Below are 22,949 nucleotides of genomic sequence, written 5' to 3' on the forward strand. Positions count from 1 at the left end.
GCCATACCTAGTTCCAGGGATTTTCCATCCTAACTTGTTGCGCACGCATGAAGCCCGAAGGCTCTACACATGAATATCTACACATAGTTCTCTATATAACATTCTTTCGCATCTACATTCATATTATTATTCTACACAAGTGTTGGTAGGACTTGCTCCCTATCTTCTTTCTATTCTATCAACTAACATTTCGGTATATATAATTTAAGAGTTATCCGTTCTACTAGTATCCGTAGCTGGACCATACATTCACACAATGTGTATCTATGCATTCATTAACTATCGTGCCATGAAATCATACTAGTATCCATAGCTAGACCCTACTTTACGCAACGTGTATCTATGCTTTCAATAACTATCATGCCATGCAATCATACTACATATACGCACGTATTTAATAGCTACCATACTTAGTATCCCTAATGAGACCACCAATTCCTTGTATCCATAATTGGACCATCTTACCATAGTATCCATAACTGGACCACATTATCCTTTGTATCCATAACTGGACCATCTTACCATAGTATCCATAACTGGACCACATTATCCTTGTATCCATAACTGGACCATCCTACCATAGTATCCATAACTGGACCACATTATCCTTTGCATCCATAATTGGACCATCTTGCACATATCATTCTATCAGTCAATACATTGTATCCATAACTAGACCACGTTACTATCAAAACACGTGCCCTGAACATAGTATAGACTTTTAGTCCTTTATTGTGTCTGTGCCCGTGCTTTCCTTTCCATAGCACACTATCATTTCCATAAATGGTACGTCTGTCTATCGTATAAGCACTCGCATACTATTCACGAGTATTCATAAGGTGCTAAAACCCCTGATGCCCATATCACGACTTACTCACATTCTTCATACAGTCTTAACATAAAGTAATAAGACACGTTTACTCTCTTTTAAAACATATCACATTCATCTGTTATTTTCTTTCTTGAGTATGCATACAGCCCCAAAACGTTTTTAAAGGTAAAAAGGGGGCTAGAACTCACCTGAAGTCGGTTCCTCTCGGAGTTAATGTTGATACCTCGCTTCAGTTGGGCACGGCTAACTGTTAAACAAGTTACATACAATAATTATCTAGTTCTAATTATCACTCACTTCTAGGTTATGAAACCCTTAACCAACGGGGACCATGGGCAGTTGTAATAATTACTTAGTTACGCCCGACTCAACTCAATTCCTTTTGATTTGAATGACTAGACTCAAATCAATTCTATTTGAGTTGAATGACTAGACTCAAATAAATTCCATTTGAGTTGAATGACTAGACTCAAATCAATTCAATTTGAGTTGAACGGCTCGACCCAACCCCTTTCCAGTCGAGTCGAATGACTTGACTCGGCCCCCTTTTTATTTTCAAGCCCTTTTTCCTTTTCAGCCACTTTCTCACGCCCCGCTATGCCCGTTTTTTTTGTTAGATCGAGTTCGGGTTCATAAAATCTCCATTTCATTGCTTAACCCGGCCCAAACATCACGTGTTTGTACCACCTCAACCCAAGTAACTTTTTTACTACAAAAGTTACAGTTTTCTTGCTTCACAAGGCCCGATTTGCCTTAGCCATTGAATCTTAACACAAACCGACATAAAAAACCTAATCTTTAATCTAAAACATACCTTTTAAGAACTTGGTTAGGTTTGGATCTTGAACCTCACGTGAATTTAGGCGTGGTTTTTGTTGCTTGATGTTACTTGAAAAAGAATCTCTTTGTTCCTCTTGATTCTTGGATGAATAAGGGAGGAAGAGGGTTTGTTTGTGTACAGAGTGTGTGTCTGGAGATAGGAGATGGAAAAATGAGAATGGTTTAGGTTTTAGAGAGGTTTAGGAGTTTAAATACTCCAAACTCATGGACCTTAGACCCGTAACCATTCTTAAGTCCATACATAAATCCTAATTCTACCACTCAATCCTTTTTTTTACTTAACAATATTTAAATAACGACACACATTAAAATAATAAACTTCCTTTATTTATTATTTCCAAAAGACGGATGTTACATTATATTAATTGATATGATTTTCTTATGGTTGCACCTAACTTATTTAATCGATATTAATTCTTATTAGTTGGCAGATGGACCACCTACCTGTATTAAAAACCATTTATTATAAATATGATTCTCTTCTATTTATTGATATGATTTTGTTATGGTTGCACATACCTTATTAAAAACCATTCTACTTATAATAAACCACTACTTCTTTAAACTTCTAAAATGATGGACAACGTCTTAAAAATCATTCGATCAAACTCTAGTGAGGTCCCTCAATAACGCAAGAATGTATGAAAATTGTAATGAAACTTCTTCTTCTTGATCTTTTTTTCTTGATCTCTTTTTCAATTTGATGTCTGAAATATGTAAGAATCAAGAAAGATGTCCAACGAATATGTATGTGTATTTGTCAAGGAAAATGTGTTAGGATAAAGGTTGCATAAGGCATCCTTGTATAGGCCAAAAGGCCCAAAACACAAAGCAAATTTATTAAAAGCTGGTGGCCCGATAGTCGATCCTCACGGTCGATTGGACGCCTAGCTCTCACAACTTTGTGATTTTTGTATCGAACGTTGTGAGATGCATGTCGTTGTTCTCTTTTATCACTTAACTAGATTTTATCCCTTTATTACGGGGGTTATTTTACATTATTCGTTTTTAATATTTATATATGTATATTTGGATTTTAATTTTATTTACTGTAAAAAGTTAATAATTAATATACTTGAGGTTTGTTGATGAAATGGTTTCACAAATAAATGATAATGTTATAATCCGGTTTAAAAGCTATCTGGGTTTGGTGATATCCATTACCCGTTTATTTTCTTTATTATAAAATTGTTTCTTAATTATAAATATTATCTTTTTTTTAAATAAAAGAGGATATTAATTTTTTGTATATCCCTATTTTATAGGATTTTCATATCAAATATTTGATAAGATTATTTTTTAATATAATGAGATGTTATAACCCGTTTAAGAGCTATCTGGGTTTGGGGAGACCTTTACCCGTGAATTTGGGTCAAATGCGTGAGAAGCCTTCATTTACAAATAAAACAATCTGATGGCTTGAGAGAATGATTGTTTTACATTTTTCGTTTTTTAATACTTATTTTTTGGATTTTAATTTTCTTTATTGTAAGAAAATTAATAATACACTTAGGGTTTGATGATAAAAGTGTTTCATAAGTAAATGATATGTTATAACCCATTTAAAAGCTATATAGATTTGGTGACCCATGACCCGCTTATGTTTTTTACTATAAAATTGTTTATTAATTATAACTAATATCTTTTTCTTTTTAAATTGGATGTTAAATTTTAGTATGTCCCTATTTTATAGGATTTAATATCAAATAATTGGTAAGATTTATTTTTAATTTAATGAGATGTTATAACCTGTTTAAGAGATATCTGGTTTTGGTAAGACCCATACCCATGAATTTGGGTTAAATCAATGAGAAGCCTCCATTTAAAAATTAAGCAATCTGGTGGCTTTCATATAAGGGAGGAGTGACCACATCGCAACACGTAGGATTTTAAGGGTTTCGTTTATATATATTATAGATAGATTTTCAAAGGTTTTATTTGGTAGTGTGTATATCTCTTCAACACTTTGAAAGGGTAATTTTGCCGTAAAATTTACAAACTATCTCCAAAAAAAGCACAGCCTTGTTTGGTTTAACACATTCCCTTCACCACTATTATAATTGAAGGGAACATTTAAAAAAATAATAAAAAAATCATAACTCAAAATAAAAACAGAACAAAAAAAATAAAAAAAAAAACTAAAATGTTTCTCTCATCATTCCCGTTCCAAAAAAAAAAAGACGAAAAGACACAATGCCGAAAAAAAAGACACAATGACGAAAATAAACAAAAAAACACAATGATAAATAAAAAACAAAATAGATTGCAAAATCTAGCACGACGCCTAACAAAATATGACACAATGCTGAGTAATATAACACAATATAAAGAACAAAATACACAGTCAATGACGAAAATAAACATAGAACAAAAGACACAGTCAATGACGAAAATAAACATAAAACAAAATGAAAATATAAAGACATATTTATTTTTTTCCTCAACATTGTGTTTTTTTTAGAACGAGGAAGACAGTGAAAACATTTTTGTGTTTTTACTTTTTTCGTTTTTTATTAAATTTTGAGTTATGATTTTTTTATTATTTTTTACAGGGGCGGGGGTTGCTACAAATCATTTCATCGTTCCCATTTTTGTCCATATTTATAGAATAACTTGAATGTAATCAAAATTCTTCATTTTGTGTAAAAAATATAGTAAAACTATAAACAATTTAATCTATCTATATTATTAAAGAAATAAGTTTTTGGACACTTTTCTTCTTCCTATTAGTCAATTCTTATAAATTGCATATATACTATGCATTCTTAGATTTTCTTGAAATTGAAATAATTCAAAACTAAAATATATTCAAAACTTAAATTTAAATAATTTAAATCTTCCGTTATGTTTTGCAAAACTGTTCTACAATAATAGCTTACTAGGTTATTAACCCGCATACCACACGGGTGAAAATTAGTAAAATTGTCAAGTAAACATATATGTTTATTTATTTAAAGATATATAAAAATTTGTATTAATATGAACAGATTAATTTATATGTACAAGTAAAATCAGTTTCTAAGTAATCATAATTTTGAAGGAATGATTAATTTATATTTATTAATATAACTGTTAGTAAAATCAGATCTTATTGCACTTTAATATGAGGTTTTTTTTAATTTAATATAGAATTATTTTAATAGTAAGAAATTATAAGATTGCAAGTTATTTATGAAAAATAGTCAAGTTAACCAATAGGAAAGGGCCATGTGCCCAAAAAGGGTATTGCTTTAATATAATATATAGAATAGAATATAGATATAGATTTCTGAACTTGATTCTGAGTCGTTGCATAAGAAAATAGTTATGTGTTAAAAATAATTTAATTTAATTACTTATAATTTAGATTGTTTATAAAAAATATTAAAAATAATAAATGATGTTTTAAAAATCCACCTTGACTATAGTAATGCATTTTAAGATAATGCATTGACTATGAATTAAAGATAGTTAATGTATTGACTATGATTTAAAAATATGTCTAATTGCCATATGATATAAGTTAACATTCAATATGAATTTAGAATTATTTAAATGTGAATAAAATCTAGGAAGACTTGATAATTTATTTTCTTTTTAAATTATTTAATTGTGAAGAAAATCAAAAAATTGATTGTTATATATGGAAGTAATAGGGTTGGACTAATAAGAAGAGACAATGTGTCCAAAAACTCTATTGTTTTAATAGTATAATTAGATTATATTAGATATATAGATATAGATATAGATTTTTGAACTTGATTATGAGTCGCAACGTAAGAAAATGGTTATGTGTTAAAAATAATTTAATAACTTATAATTTAGATAGTTCATAAAAAATATTAAAAATAATAAATGATGTTTTAAGGTTCCACCTTGGCCATACTAATGCATTTTAAGATAGTTAATGTATTGACTATGAATTAAAGATAGTTAATGTATTGACTATGATTTAAAAATATGTCTAATGGTCATATGATATAAGTGACATTCAATATGAATTTCGAATGACTTAAATGTAAATAAAATCTAGGAAAGCTTGATATTTTTTTTTTTTTTTGAATTATTTAATTAAGAAAAAAATCAAAGAAATGATTGTTATGTATGGAAAATAAGAAAATGCCATGTGTCCAAAAACTCTATTGCTTTAATAGTATGGATAGATATAGAATAGAATATAGATATAGATATAGATTTCTGAACTTGATTCTGAGTCGTTGCGTAAGAAAACGGTTATGTGTTAAAAATAATTTAATTTAATTATTTATAATTTAGATTGTTTTTAAAAAATATTAAAAATAATAAATGATGTTTTAAAAATTCACCTTGACTATAGTAATGCATTTTAAGATAATTAATGCATTGACTATGAATTAAAGATAGTTAATGTATTAACTATGATTTAAAAATATGTCTAATTGCCCTATGATATAAGTTAACATTTAATATGAATTTAGAATTATTTAAATGTAAATAAAATCTAGAAAGGCTTGATATTTTATTTTCTTTTTAAATTATTTAATTGTGAAGAAAATCAAAAAAGTGATTGTTATATATGAAAGCAACAGGGTTGAACCAATAAGAAGAGACAATGTGTCCAAAAACTCTATTGTTTTAATAGTATAATTAGATTATATTAGATATATAGATATAGATATAGATATAGATTTCTGAACTTGATTATGAGTCGCTGTGTAAGAAAATGGTTATGTGTTAAAAATAATTTAATTTAATAACTTATAATTTAGATAGTTCATAAAAATAATAAATGATGTTTTAAGGATCCATCTTGGCCATTCTAATGCATTTTAAGATAGTTAATGCATTGACTATAAATTAAAGATAGTTAATGTATTGACTATGATTTAAAAATATGTCTAATGGTCATATGATATAAGTGACATTCAATATAAATGTTGAATTATTTAAATGTGAATAAAATCTAGGAAAGCTTGATATTTTATTTTCTTTTTGAATTATTTAATTAAAAAAAAAGCAAAGAAATGATTGTTATATATGAAAATAAGAAAATGCCATGTATCCAAAAACTCTATTGCTTTAATAGTATAGTTAGATGTTTGTTTATTTCATATGATAATGTAACGGTCTTGAATAATCATAATTAAGTAGTAAATGCATTTTGTGGTATTTGAAGTCAATACAACAATTGTCTATCATTAATTAAGCCACAAAAATAGTATGATATTGGGTATCAAATGTATTTAACACAACCTTAAATATACAAATAATTATCTAAATGCAATTTCTGGATTCATTAGTCATGTGTTGTCAATTAAAATTAAATATTCAATTAATTAGTAAATGCAATTTGTATATATTTTCTAGAAAAAAATAAGGCACACCATATGCATCTAATTATATGAATACGGTTATTTACTTTCTATATAACTTCAAACAACTTTCCATTGTAATATAAATTTTTATTAATTACCTTACTTAAACCGATTCCAATTAACAACTTTGGTATTTTCCTAATTTGAGTATGGAAATGTGGATACTATATAAATTTATACATTTTATTGAATCATATGCGTTATGCAATACACAATATGGGTGGGTTAGACACTTTTACAGAAGTTAATTTCTGATCATTTATGCCGATTCAAGTTAGCCGATAGTCTTCATATCCAGTAGAGTAAGTTGTGTTATTGTTGTTTCCTGTGTAATGTTTCTAATTTCCGTGTCCTTAATGTCTTTATGAACACCAAATATAAAAAACCTGTAATTGTCACAAAAATTAATAGTATTTGGTGTCCCGATTTTCTAATTTTTCTGTTTTGTGTACTAAAATTCTTCATTAAGTCAACAAAATTGGAACATCAGGCTCTATAGTATTTCGTATGTTGTTCAAGAGAACCACTTACTAGCATTTTGAAATGTAACATTTTAGTTTAAACGTGTTAATACACTATTATATTTAAATTTATTTTGGTATTAACTAAAATAAAGTAAATAAAAATTAATTTGTTGTTAACTAAAAATTAGACACATGTAACAGAAAAATTTAGATGATTTTTAATATATTTATTATGAATTACATTTTGATAAACCGATTTTTAGTATATTGAATGTATGTTTACATAATTTTTTTTTATATATTTTTTTCTGAAATGATACGAAACATATTGTCATGTATCCAAACTATGTTATTTTCTTAAAACCAATTAAAATACATATTTTAATTAAGATGTGTATTCGAATAAATATATGTTAATTAGAGTCGTGTTTCTCCACAATTTTTTTTACTTAAATTTTGTTTACTCTATTTATATTGTTTCCATATTTAGCTAACAAAATTCACAAATTAAGATGTGATCCATATAAAAATCCAGTTTTTTGGTTTTTAAGTTGGATCATACCAATTATGCTAAATAAAATTAATAAACTAAAATTACTTCAACTCATAGATTGGTTTAAATGTCAGCGTGCCAATAATGATACTAAGGAATATTGATCAAAGGAACAGCTTGTGTAACGGAACTAGATTGCGAGTAATTAATTTGGGTAGACGTTTTATTAAAGTAAAAGTCAGGTAATAATACTGGTCATCGCACTTATATAACTCATAGTGGTCTAACCTCTTTAGATAAGAAACTTCCGTTTAAATTGAAGAGAAGGTAGTTTCCAGTCGTAGTCTATTTTGCAATGACCATTAACAAAAGTCAAGGTCAGTTTCTAGCAAGAGTTTGCATATATCTCAGAGACCCAGTGTTTACACATAGACAACTTTATGTAGTTTTATCAAGAATGAAGAGTAGAGACGGTGTAAAATGTATTAGACAAGGAAGACAAAGTTACAAATAAAACAAGAAATATTGGTTATAAGGAAGTCTTTAGTAGCTTATGAATCTTACATTTTCAACTTTTGATTGTGTTTCCAAAGATTGTAATTTGAATGTTATTTGGGTTTATCTTTATATTTCATAAGAATTTGTTATCGTACCAATATTATTTACAATTTAAAGTATGTTGCCGTCCCGAATAACATATAACAACTTATGTTGTCCTTTCAAATTACATGTGTTTGTTCAAAAATTTTAATATTTTCATCCGTGTCATACACGGGTCAGTAACCTAGTTATGGTAATATAGCACCATTTTTAAATTTGTAATGCCAAAATCAAGTAAAACCGTTTTTTTTCTTTTTAATTAAAATGACAAAAATGGCATCACATGTTTGGCATGTGAGAGGCTTTTTGGTTAAGTTTTAACACTCCTTAGTGTTAATGTCTTGATATATTACAAAAAAAACTATGTTATTGACCAGTGTACGACACATGGGGAAATATAAAAATCATCAAGTAAACGCATATATAATTTCAAACGACAAGTTATTTTTTAATATATTTTTTGAGACATCAACATGATTATTAATTGCAATTTATATTCATGAACAAACAAAGTATTGAAATACATAAGTTTACAAAGAATGAGTTACATAGCAGAATGTTTACGAAAAAAATTTAAAACTTTAGAACATAAACTTCATAAACTTTAAAAAATAATATTAACGGAAAACAAACAAACTTCACTAACATCCAAGAATATAAGCATTTGGGAAAGATTCCCGATAAGCATCCAAGAATGATTGAGGCTCTTTTCTTCGTATGCCAGGAAGACAGTTGATGACATAAACATTCATACATCAATCTAGCAAACATAGTGACTAACTGACTAAGAAAACTGTTTTTACATTTCATGTGAAAAGTCTTGCACCCTAATAAACTGAAACACGTCCAAAGCGCATTTAAGAACCATAACCAAATCGAAACCTTTTTAAAATGACATGTTTTGACCAGAATCAAACCATTATGTTTTGAGAATGACTTATTTTAACCCAAAGCAAATCGTTATCCTTTAAAATCGACCCATTATAACCCAAACCAAATCGATACGATTTTAAAAAGACCCGTTGAAACCCGAATGAAATCGATACTTTTTATATTGGCTCTTTGACTAAAACTAAATAACTGATACCCTTTTAAAATGACTCATTTTGACTTGAGCCAAAGAAAATCAAAACATTTCTAAAATGACTCATTTTCATAAATATAAATAGAAATAACACACTTGAAGACTAAAAAGAAAAATGAAGGGTAACACATAACGTTCTTAACTTTTGAAATCATTTATACTAAATGCGAATTCATTATTACTGGTTATGAAGATCCAAAAAAAATATAAACCTTCAATGACTTCAACCCACTTGAAAGACGTTGAAATTCATGTGAACCTTTCACTTAATTTGTGAATCCTTCATATTATTTCATTTTTCAATAGACACTAAAACCAAACACCAAACACCAAACAAACTAAATACAACTGAGACGAAACTAAATTGGAAAAAACTAAAGCGAAACCAAAACCGAAAACCTAAATAAAACCAAATGCCATAAAACTAAAATGAAAACCGAAATGAAACTGAAAAACTCAAACCGATAAATCTGAAACCGAATCAAAAACAAAAACTGTAAAAACCAAAACGAAAAACTGAATAAAGTTAAACCCACCTAAAACGAAACTAAAAAAACAAAATCTAACCGAAACGAAACAAATTTATAAAAACTAAAAACTGAACAAAAACCAAAAACCGAAATTAAACCAAAATAAAAAAAACTATCATGTGAAACCTTGAAAAGAAAAACTCAAACTCACTAAAGAACACATATAGTATTAATAGTATAGTAGATTAAGTTGAATGTAATGTAATATAATTTTAAATTATTTTATTAAAAAGAAATTGTGAGAATACGTATTATTTCTAGAAATATTGATAATGTAGTAGATAAAATATAATACCAAAACCTGTTATTTGAAAACGTTAATACCTCAAACCTTTTATTTTTTTCATAAAACATAGACACCAACTACGTAATTAGCTCCTTATTTTACAAGCATGTGATTACTTGTTTGTTAGGTATTTAAGTTGCTTATTTTAAAATTGAAATTACATAAATTTATAACAAAAGTGCATTCTTTATATGAGAATTCAGAAACGAAGGAGGCAAAGCTTTCATGTAAACTGGTTGTTGTCTAACAATTTGTTGACATCTATTTATTTATTTTTTAAGTTAATCGTTAAATATTATATACTAGCTTTTAGCCCCCGTGTTACGGGGGTTTATGTAGTTTTTTGTTTTAGTAGCTTTGCTATTTTACTTTTCGTAGTTATTTGTTTTATTTTAACGTATTTTTGTTTTGATTTAATAAATACATTATCAGGATTATTATATTTTTTTAACGTTTAGCCTCTTTCAATTGAGATGGGTAAGTTTATAATCGGGTTAGAGTGAGTCCTAATTCTCGAATAATAAACACCACTAATGTGGTATAGTCTCAATTTCCTCAAATTAACTTTTGGTATCGAAAAATTCCAACAAAACACCATAAAAGTTTAGGTGTTCATATTAAAGTTATTATATAACAATTATCAAACAATGAAAGTTTATTTCATATATCAAGAATAACAAAGATGATTTCATACATTTGATCATTATAGCATACCTAGTGGCATATCTCACGAGCTATGATCACCCTTTTCATTGCATGAGTGTTGAACACCCTTCCTAAGAGCCTACTGCATAAACAACAAACTTATTAACCAACAACAAATTATTAAATCATGGAATAAAATAAAACAACATGGATTAATACATGTAATCACACAAGACCAAATATGTATTACTTGTTGCTAAACAAAAAATTTCAACTATTAAGCAAAATTATCCACTGAATCACAAAATTTGGCAGCTACTGCTGACTTTTTTTTGCCAAGCCTTTTTAGTCATATTTGTCACATTTGAAAACGAAAAATAGACAAAAGAGAAGATATGGTCCCCGGTGTGTGTTTCATCCAATTATGAATATTCATATGTTTATTAAAGAAAAAAGACTGCATCATAAGTCATAACAGTTCAAAATCCAAATACAAACCGTAAGTCATCACGAGCATGAACTCCTTGACTATCCTAGCTTTAACTGAACGTGTGGTGATGCATGCATTGATCTAGAGGTATTCCAACTCAATTGTTTCTATCAAGTAAGGGTTCCTGAAAATTGTGTTCAGTTCTTAGCTGTTAGCATTTCAACATAGTGATAAGTGAACATGAGTGACTCTTGCTTATTAAAATATAAGTTAGGGCTTTCGTCCCCATATTTTGAAAGGATAAAAATATAAAATTGTGTTCTAGAACTAAACAATTTAACGAAAATATGAAGAAACAAAGTATAAAAAACCCAAAAAGTCTTCTAAGATAAATACTGATGGTCTAGATTCATTTCAAATTAAGTAGATCGTAAACTTTAGATATCAAACATGACTTAACATACCTCATGAGGAAGACCTGTACGTGCAACCATTGCATTTCCATCTCCTGTGCAAGCGTGATCAGAAGTTGCAGAGAAATCCATTTTTGAGATTTTTATAATCCAACAAACAACCCCATCTCATAGCCCTCCGTAACTTTTCTTAATTATTGCTTCCTACACAATGATTGGAAATAACTTGTTTGACACAAACCAAATTGTTGTTTTTTATAAAAACTCATTTTGACCGGGACTCATTCTTATAATAGGTCGTTTTGACCCGGTTCCAGTTTGACCCAAACCCGTTTTGACCCGTTACCTCATCCAACCCAACGCGCCAGTTTTGCCAGGCTTACATATGGCCACTGAGTACCACAAGCATGGAATACTTTTTCATTCTAACAGAAAATAAAAATACCCTTGTTTTAGAGAATTCCGCTTACACACGGCACATGTGAATACGAACAATACAAGGGTCATCCGGGCATAAATCTGCCGGGTAATAGAAGTTGTTGAAGCGTACATTAAAAGGTTTATTTTACATTTTTAAACAACTAAAACACCGTGAGCCATTTTGATACCTTCATTTTTAAAAACGACTTTTAACTCGAATCTATATTGTTAACAACCTGTTTGACCAGGACCAAATTGATACAAGTTTTAAACAGCTTGTTTCATCCCGAACCCATTTTGCTTAGAAACAGTATTGACCTGAACCAAATTAATATTTTTTTAAGACAACGTGTTTTGACCTGTACTCATTTCGCTCAGAACCCGTTTTAATCTGAACTAAATTGAGACTTAGAAAAAAGACCATTTCAACCTGAACTAATTTAGCTCAGAACCCATTTGACCCAAACCAAACAAATATATTTTAACACAGCCATTTTCGACTCTAATCAATCTGCTCATAACCCGGTTTGACCCGTTAACCTGTCGAACCCGACCCACCCGTCTCTGGATGGTAAAAAAACACAAAATTTAAAAGACTTTGAAACACAAATTATATAAAATTGGAACAGTTTATATAAACCCATCTACTTCTTTAACTGTTTATCAACTCTATCCGTGTAACTTTTGCCTTTAGACAGAGCATCTTCAATTGTAGCACCCTTAAAAAAGGAGATCGTAATTTCCTTATGAAATTCCATCACTTTGTATTATTAGCACCAAAAAGTAAACATGGACTGTTAAAGTAATCATTTATTATTGCCATCTTTTTCAATTTCAAACCCAAATCAACTAAGGCTGAACTCAACTAACTGTAACTGAGAGTTAATTATGATTATAGCCTACTGTTTTAACAATAAGCTTATCTTTCAATATAATAAAGAAAAGAGATATCGGTCACTGCTAGAATTATTATTAAGTATTAGGAAGAACGACAATTAGATATGAAGTTGAATGTTTTAACTTTTAAGCTATAACATACCTTAATGAAATTTAACGCATAACAATTTTGAGATGTTGAATGTTATAATTGATGATCAGATTGCTGAATCCAAACGATTGCCATCTTGTTTTAAGATGTCCATGGAGAAGAATGAGGATTTCAATTATAGGTTTGTTGGAGAAGAAAGCCGATGAAGACCGAATCAAGTAAACAATAGCAGGCATTTTGCTTTAGGGTTTTCGGAATTAAGAGAGAAAACCCGTGAGGTTGAGGGAGATGGTTAAGATTTTTTTTTTCCAGAAGTTATGACCCATGTTAAACGGATACAAATGGGTTAAGTGGCCTCTATTTAAAAATCAAGCAATCTGATGGCTTTCACAAAAGGAGGGAGCGATCACATCACGACACGTAAGATTTTAGGGTTTTCGTTTATATATATTATAGATTTTAAATACCCGAATTTTGGTAAATTTCAACTAAGACAATCATCGCTCCTTTGTATTATACTAGGAGGATGTTCACATGATGCTGTGAGAAACACATACATTGGTAATCACGTAACATGTTAATTTTTTAAAATTAAAAAAAAGACTATAGCAATGCCCTAATCAATTTAAAAAGGAAAAAAATGTTCATTGTTATGGTGTTATTAAAAAAAACTATAGACATATGAAAAGTTATAATCGTTTAAAAATCGTGCAGAAGGTAGATTAATAATGAAATTAAAAGAAAAAATGCATAGGTAAAGATAAAAGGACAAAAGTGTAAGTTGTCCAAAATTTTGGTAAAGATGAGATGATATAAGGTGTAAGGGTGGGTGGGAGGGGTGACATGTGTGAATATATATATATAGAAAAATTTGAATAAAAGTTCCACACAAATCGAGTTTTAAAAATAGTTTTTCACCTACAACTAAACTATACGTGAAAGACAAGTGTGCATATCATTTGTAATAAAGTGTTGACAAGAACCGAGTGTCAATCTATGGATACGGTAATTTTCTAATACTAAATCTTGTAAATGACTCAAAGAAATATTGATTTCAATTTTTTTACTAACTAAACTAACACACAATGAAAATAAGTGGGAAAAAATATGAGAAATAATCAATCCAAAGAAACTACCTAGACATGAATCCACTTTATTAACATAATAAAATAGCAATGGCATGGTAAAACATCATGAATATAAAAATAATTACTAGATCCCAATCAAGCAACCTAATACTAACATATATCCAACATGATGTGTTTCCAATCAAGAGATAAATATAGACAAAATTGTATATCAAAACAACAAAAGCTCACAATCGAAGGAAAGTTAGCATAAATTACATTCCAACCATCTAAAATCATGTTAAACTAGCCAAACTCATGGAATCAATATCAAAATATGATTCTTTAAACTAGCATGTCATCATTATGTCAAGAATCATAATAACACTCTTCAATTTCCCAACATCAAGTGAAAGGTTCCATACTTGTTAACAATTTCACAACCACATTAGTTTTCAGTAGCAATTCCTAACATAAAGATGTAAGCAAAGCAAGCATAAGCATTCAAAGTTTACAAACAAACACATAACACATAGTTTTCCAGCATGAATGATCAAACGTTTGTAATACTAACAAGGTCATTCAAACCAACGAGCATAAGAACCATTGATATCAACTCATAAATTTCTCATAATCTTGAAAGAACACTAATTTACTAAAATCATACTTAGATAGAATGTCACATTAGCAAGAGCTTCAACATTTTCTAGATAGTAAGAGTATTTTGCCCGTAAGGCTTAACTAAAATCAAACTCAAAATAAGCTTATAAAAAATGTTCTTGAACAAGTAAATGCAAACCTAAATAAAGCAAAGATTGAAGAATGGAATGAGGGATCTTGTGTTCTTGGAAGCCTTCAAAACTCACTTGAAATCTCCTTTAATTTCTGCACTTGGTTAAGAGATAATTCCCAAGACTCCACCTTGAAAATGAAGGAAAATGGGTGTTTATAAAGTTGTATGGACAAAGAGCACAGTCATGCACAACAAGTGCATGGTCGTGAACCAATTTAGTAAGTCAACGTCTCGCTTCCGTCCGACCAAATTTGTTGTTACCACTTTTAGTTAAAGTCCAAACAGCTTTTTGAGAGAAGGTGCATGGTCGTGCGCGGCCACAGCAAGAATCGTGCATCTTTGAGAACTCCTGGTGCTAGCAACGGCACAGGCGCATGCACTACCTCCTTGGTTAGAGTCCGACATGATCGTATCTGCACATGACATTGTCATGTCCGTCTTTCTTGATCAAAACTAGCTCGTGCACTGTTTCCTTGGCTCGGCACTATCGCACTCTTCTGGTGCACGGTCATGCCCTACCTTCGCTAAGTCAGAATTTTGTCCCGAAACGTCATCTTTTCGTCATTTTTTGTCGGGCATACGCCCGAACCTGAAAATTCGCAAACAACTCAAATATGTACAATGTCAAACGAACTTGAGTGGAGTTTTCTATAAATATTGGGGTTAATTTGAAGTTAAAAATGTACACTTTGTGTTGTATCAAGACGCGTTCACGGGTACCCTTCCCCCATCGGGTATTATTTGATGCGTGATAACACGCCCATACCAGTTCAGGTAGGGGTTGCAACAATTACATTCGGGTATTGCTACTCGTGAAACATAGTCATTTGAAAACGGTAAAATAGCCGTTGGGAATTAAAAGAAAAATTATACGTACACACAAACGACGATTATGATGATATCTTTCCCGCTAATAGTAGCCTTCAATTTCTCTATGATCATGTCAGAAGATAAAGACAAGGCAACATCTAAAAAAGATACGAACCACGTAATCATGAAAATGTCACCAAATTCTAATGGAAGATTATTTCGTTGACAACCCAAAATATAATGAAGGGATATTTCGAGCAAAGTATCATGTGTTGATACATTTGTTTTTTATAAATTGTAGGTGACATAGAACAAGATATGAACGGTTTCAAGAGCGTGTAGACAACATGATGAAAAGTGTTTTACGGTTACATAAATGCACATCGGTCTTTAAGCAACTTGCAACCAGTAGTCCTTCTAACGAATACGATGAGTATTTATGCATGCATTAAAGGACTTCACATGAATGCCTACAATTTTTCTATAATGTCGTAGCTCAGTTATGCGGCGGAGAGCTTTTACGTAGACCAACAAGACACGACATTGCACTTTTGTATCAAGCACATGAGGAAAAACATCACCTTCCCCAGATGATGGGTAGCATTGCGACATTTCGTTTGGTGAATGTGTACTAGCGAGTTGCGTGGCCAATATATGAGACATGCTCATCAATACCTGACATCGAGCGCGAAGCAGTGGTGTCAAATGACTTGTGGTTTTCTTATTTCTCATCGAAGGAAATGTAACTGCTCCAAAATGCCCATTCCAAGTAAATGAATGAGAATACAAACGTGGATGCTATCGTTATTTTTTTCTTGGGGGGGGGGGATATTGGATTTTAATAATCCAAACTTTGGCATATTGGCCAGTATTAATCACAACTTAAGAAATTTCCTTGGTTAATCCCAACTTTCACCCTATTGTCCTCCACCGAGTCTTTTCCTAATGGAGACTAACCCGGTTAGTTTTATGGCACAATATGCCATTAAACTTAAAAACTCACCACCACCATCGCCGCCACCATCATTGCCACTGTCACCACCACCGCCACTGGCATCACCATGCAGATTATTGGTTTATAAAGGGAGGGTTTGAAAATTTATATAATTATTATAATTAATATATATAGTAATAAAAAAATAAATAATACATGTTATATAAAGTTATAAATAAAAAAAGATATAAAACTAATTATATATATATATGGAGAGGTATAGTTTGAAAACCCTATTGAGTTGAGAAAACCCATGAAAACCCTATGTAACATCGTTTTTTTTGTTACATGTAATATATGTTGTTACATTTAATACAAAACATAAAAAAAATGTTTTGCTATTTTTTTTTACATTTTTTTAGTAATTTTTATATATGTTTTAGGAGAAAGAAAATGTAAATAAACTTTTATATTTTTTATTAACTTTAATTGTGGACCACAAGATTTAATTTTTAATTAAAAACATGTGGTTGATAATGGGTTTCTAGAGTTTTCATAACTCAAGTGGGTTTTTATTCTAACCTAACCCATATATGTGTGTGTGTATATATATATACTATATAATAAATAAAGTTTTCTAAATGCCACATGACATCACCAAAGTATTTCTTACAAAATTTTCCTTCCTCTCTCTCATATTAAATGCATTCTTTCTTATTAATAGTTTTGCATTTAATTTTTTTTCTTTTTTTAATTTTTTGTTTTCTCTTTTTAATAATTCTTTCCTGACTTAAAAAATTAAATACCAACATAAATATGTTATTTTGTTTATCTAAATATATTGTATTAGTTATTAATATTAGATTTTATAAGTAATCAGTTTTCACATTGATTGTGAAATTGTAAAAATTAAGATTTTAAATATATTATATTAGTTAATTAATATTAAGGTTTTATTTTTATAAGAAATGATATTATTGTATGAAGAGGCAAGATTAACTTAAATTTAAAATTTCAATAAACTTTTACTTATTAAATATATGTGATTATTAACTAAATTATAAGTTTTTTTCTTTCAAACCCTTAAAAGACAAATTCACTATTGATGTATTCTCAGTTGTTTATGTTAATTTAAATGAGGGGGTTTCTTTAACGTACAAACATGGTTCAGATTAAAACAATTTATGATTAGAATGAGTTTTGGCCCATGGGTTGGTTTAAAAAAGTATCCATTTACAAATTCTTTTTTTAGTTGACCATTTAGAGTATGTTTGGGATTGAGTTTGAAAATGCTTATTAATGTTTTCAAAAAGCCAATAAGCTAAAATATGTTTGGTAATCACGAAAATCTTTTTTATTTTAGTTTTTTGAAAGGGCTAAAAAGCAGTTTTCTAAAAGCTCAAAATCCTAGCTTTTAAAAATGACTTTTTGAAAAAACAAATAAGTCAATAAGCATTTTTCAAACTCAATCCCAAACATGCTCTTAATCAACCTATCATTTATGTTAAGTTTATCATCTTAAAAATCCACAAAAAAATATAAATACTAGACTACATGTTTTTAAACACAAATGTTAGACAAATTGACTTTGTATCCTTTTATTATTGAATATTTCAAATATATATATTTGTTTAGTGAATGAGTTGTCCTTGCATAAAAAAATGAGGTCGTTCAAGAAATTAACAAAAGTCTGCTATTTATGTTTCCAGGAGATGAAAAATATTACTATTCTTCATATAGGATCTATCAGACATAAAATGATGCGTTACAAGAAAGTATTGGTTTCCAGATGTTTTAAGTGGCCTCAAAATCTAAGGTTGTCAAGTCATAGATTAGTCATAAAAGGCGATGATGAAGTGATGTTGCTTAAAACATTAACTAGAAAATTGGTCTATGCAATGAATCTAAACTGCATATGAAAATACCTTATGATAATCGTGCTATAGAAGTCGAAATCATATCCAAAAGTAATATTGGAACTTACACCTTTATTTTAAAAAAAAATCCTACACCTTTAGATAAAATAATTAATTTCAAAGAATGAAATTTTTACTTTATTTTTGTTTCGCAATAAATATTAATAAAAGCCAAGGCCAATCGATATTGATGGTTTGTTTGTTTTTAGACAATTCATGTTAGCTCATGGTCAGTTATATGTTGCATTATCTAGAGTTAAAAGCAGAAACAATGTGAAACTATTAATTTTTGGTATAGAAAGTAAAGTTACAAATAAAACTACAAATATTATGTATAAAGAAATATTTAGATATTTATGATTTTTCTAACAACTTTTTATTTCTATATTGTGTAATGTATAATTTATTAAACTATATAATATATCTTTATATTTGTTGAACATATTTTTTGTATTATACATTGTGTTATTATTTAAATAAATTTATTTATTTTAACCCGTGTGCTACGCGTGTAGCTAACCTAGTATATATATATATATATATATATATATATATATATATATATATATATATATATATTACATGTAACAAAAAAAAAACGATGTTACATAGGGTTTTCGCGGGTTTTCACAACTCAAGTGGGTTTTCATTCTATACTTTGCCTATATATATATATATATATAAATTAATTAATAAAGAGTAAACGAGCTGACATTAAGCTTCAAAAACTACTTATGAGCGGAGCTCGAGCTTCAGAAATATAGATAGAAGCGAGCCGAGGCTCAAGCTCTGTTTAGGTTAAACGAGTCAAGCTCGAACCTAGTCGAGCCCGGGCTTGGCTCGTTTGCACCCCTAGTTGGAGAAAAAAAAATAAACCTGGTTTATAATGCATAGAAATTTTGTTTTACCTATTAACTTGAAGAAATGACATATTTTGCCCAAAACTAACTGGGTTGTCTTCGTTAGGAAAATGCTCAATTGAGGCCAATATGACAAAAGTTGGGACTAACATAGGGAATTTCTTAATTAAGTTGGGATTAATGTTGGGCAAAAGACGAAAGTTTGGATTATTAAAATCCAATATCGCCCCCCCCCCCCCTTTTCGAAGAACCTTCATTAAAACAATAGCAGGTCACTAGAAACTGACAACATAGTCGATAATTACAACAATTAAACAACTAGTAGTGCTAGTGAATAGGACTAAAATGACAAGAAAACGAAACCATAAATATATCCAGACGAGAAAAAAAGATTTTGAATGAAAAGTGGGAAAAATATCAAACCACTCGACAGTTAATTTAATGTTTTACATAAATTATATATACAGTACAAAGTTAAATTTAAAAGTTATGACTGGATGATTTGGCTGATATAATTTATAAATTTTTGTAGACTTACTATAAATTATGAGCTGGTGGGAGAGTGGTAAGGGAGAGACTTGTTATTTTATGTAACTCTGTTTGATTCCTACCTTCAATCATTTTTCAATGTCACTGGGTGATGATTGGAGAATGAACGAGTAGGCATTTAATCACTAGTTCGATTCTTGAACTGGACATGCTTTATCTCACTGCACTGTACGTCGTGCCGTCGGGCAAGTGTTCACGGACGTTAACCTTAGGTGAGGCTCTTCCCTAGTTCGGAAAACTGGTGCATCCCGATATGGTGAATTTTACCAATAGCCCGTTTGAAGGATTCATTGGCCATTAAAAAATATTTTTGAATTGGTAGATTTGTTTATTTATTTATTAATTTATGTAATTCGTTTACAAGTCACAAGTCAACAAAAAATCATGTTAAAACATAAATACATTATTTTCTCGTCATGGTTCCCTCTCTCTAAGATCTCCCTCACCTTTTCACATTCAGTTGTTAACAGAGTTTGAAACTCCTCTAGACAAAAATCTAACACCTTGTCTCCACTCACTACTTTCTCTCTCTACATAATACATACAAACTGGTCTCTATATATATACATAATACATGCATACCAATCTTTTATAATCCATGGTATTTTCATTCTTTGCAAAAAATGGAGTTTCATCTTGGTCTTGCTCTTTCTTCATCTGCATCCTCTTGTTCTTCACGGTTCGATCCCAATCGTAATGCCGAGTACATCCAAGAATCTAAGATCTCGGTTCATGATTCAAAAAAGAGAAAGCATGATGAAGATGATGATGATCATGGTGATGATGATGATGATGATGATGATGATGATGATGATGATGAAGAAGTTCAGTCGAATTATGTCTTTGTTCATCAAAGGTAAAGAAAAAAAATTTAATTTAATGAATTTTATGTTAGCTTCTTGTTAATGTTGTTGAATTTCATGATATGTGCATATGCTCTAAGGATTTAGAGAAAAAGAGAGCTTATTATTAGGTTATATTCTATTGTTAAAATAATAGGTACAGGCATATATATATATATGGTTTTTAATTATGTCTTTACATTTAAAATTGGTTATGTATTTAACGTCACTCTGTGTATATTATAACGCATGAGTTTTAATCACATTTTTTACTTAAAATTATTAGTTATGTAATGAACCACATGTATGCTAATCAAAAGAAAATAGACACAAGATTTTTTATTACGGTTTTTTACTTAAAATTGGTAAGCTATATATATATATAATTGTTAAATCATAAGAAAAATATAATGCGTTTTCTTGTATTTTACGGTTTAATTTTAAACTTCGGTAACTTTTTAGGGTTAATAAGCAAATGTTTTATTGATTTATTTTTATAGGAATGATGGTGGTGCGATCGGATGGCCACCAGTGAAGTTATGTAGGAAGAAACTTTGCCACCAGAAAATGGGGACCGGTGGTGGTCAAAGTGTTATGGAAAAGTCAAAGTCAACGTACGTTAAAGTCCACATGGAAGGTGTAGGAATTGCAAGAAAGGTTGACCTTAATCTACACCAATCCTACCAAACTCTTGTACTCACCTTGGCCAACATGTTTGATAAACGTAAGTTTTGAGTTCTAGAATCTGATGTTTTTCCTCTTTGTTACAAAATCTGAATATGAAATGTCAAACAAGTTGAAGTTAAGTTTTAAATCGGTTTAATTATATTTAAAAATGACAAATAAATAACTTTTATAAAAAAAATTATTAGAGTTTGACTTTGAATGCGAAACTATGGCTGAGTTGGACATTGTTTGGGAACACAGGTTTAGAAGATGTGAAACTGACTTACCAAGACAAAGAAGGTGACTGGTTGCTCGCTGGTGATGTGCCTTGGGGGTAATTTAGTCATTTCCTCTTTATTTAGTTTCAGTTATGTTATTACAAGGTTTTGAAACCTGATGTCACATTAGATCGCTGGTTGAGCCAACCGATTTTTATGTCTTCATTTTGAAACGGCCGACCAAACCATTTATTTTATCAAACATGTTTGGATAATTGATTTTTGGACAAGTTTTTATTCTTAGGATGACAAAATTTTGAACTTTGCATTTGTTTCTTTGGACTCTTTATGTTTAAAGTTCTATATTTGCGTAAAATCTTTATTTTGCATTTTCATATTGATTAAGGCGTTATTCAGTTTTATTTTTATTTTTTATTTTTATATTTTTTTAGGTTAACTAGTAAAACATTGCGTTAATGTTTGTTTTCTTTTTCATGTAGAGGATTTAGTTCTGCTAGATCATCTTATGGTATCTTTATTTTTTTGTATTTTACAGATCGTTCATTAACACAGTTCAACGTCTGAAGTTGCTAAGAAAATAAGAAAGACATTTGATCTAGCTTGCACTTTTTGGAATGAACTATGAGAAAGAAAAAAAGGTGTATACAAAGGATGTTTGAATTGGATTCACTACATAAAGTTGAAATGACAAACAAAAGTTAGGAATATATGGAGTTACTTTTCTATTAGATTTGGATTGCCTTTAACAACGAAAGTGAAAGTTAAGAGTTTCAGTTGTTACATTATGTTAAATAAAATAGTTTGTAGTATGAATTAATGAGTAAGTAGTTTGTATATTTAAATCTAATAATTTGCCATTAATTCAAAATAGAGTATATTATGCGGCAACTTGTTTGATACATTCCTAACTATTTA

General features: G+C 29.6%; 1 protein-coding gene across 1 annotated transcript; it reads left to right on the top strand.

The window, feature by feature from the left end:
- Positions 1–20,647: 20,647 nt before the first annotated feature.
- Positions 20,648–22,702, top strand: LOC143628222 (auxin-responsive protein IAA31-like). The gene is made up of 4 exons (XM_077097865.1): positions 20,648–21,143; positions 21,630–21,853; positions 22,057–22,129; positions 22,570–22,702. Exons 1-4 carry the CDS (start codon positions 20,911–20,913, stop codon positions 22,613–22,615), a joined length of 576 nt encoding a protein of 191 aa, XP_076953980.1. The 5' UTR covers positions 20,648–20,910; the 3' UTR covers positions 22,616–22,702.
- Positions 22,703–22,949: the final 247 nt, after the last annotated feature.

The sequence above is a fragment of the Bidens hawaiensis genome, unplaced genomic scaffold, assembly GCF_021521415.1.
Source record: "Bidens hawaiensis isolate Kalapana, Puna unplaced genomic scaffold, B.hawaiensis_p1.1 tig00004839_1, whole genome shotgun sequence".
Classification (NCBI taxonomy): Eukaryota; Viridiplantae; Streptophyta; class Magnoliopsida; order Asterales; family Asteraceae; genus Bidens; species Bidens hawaiensis.

Bases quoted from the DNA above. Each gene is read 5' to 3' on its own strand.
- LOC143628222 (XM_077097865.1), top strand. From the start codon at position 20,911: ATGGAGTTTCATCTTGGTCTTGCTCTTTCTTCATCTGCATCCTCTTGT. The intron at 21,144-21,629 runs GTAAAGAAAAAA...TTATTTTTATAG, and splicing joins TATGTCTTTGTTCATCAAAG to GAATGATGGTGGTGCGATCG. The intron at 21,854-22,056 runs GTAAGTTTTGAG...TTGGGAACACAG, and splicing joins GGCCAACATGTTTGATAAAC to GTTTAGAAGATGTGAAACTG.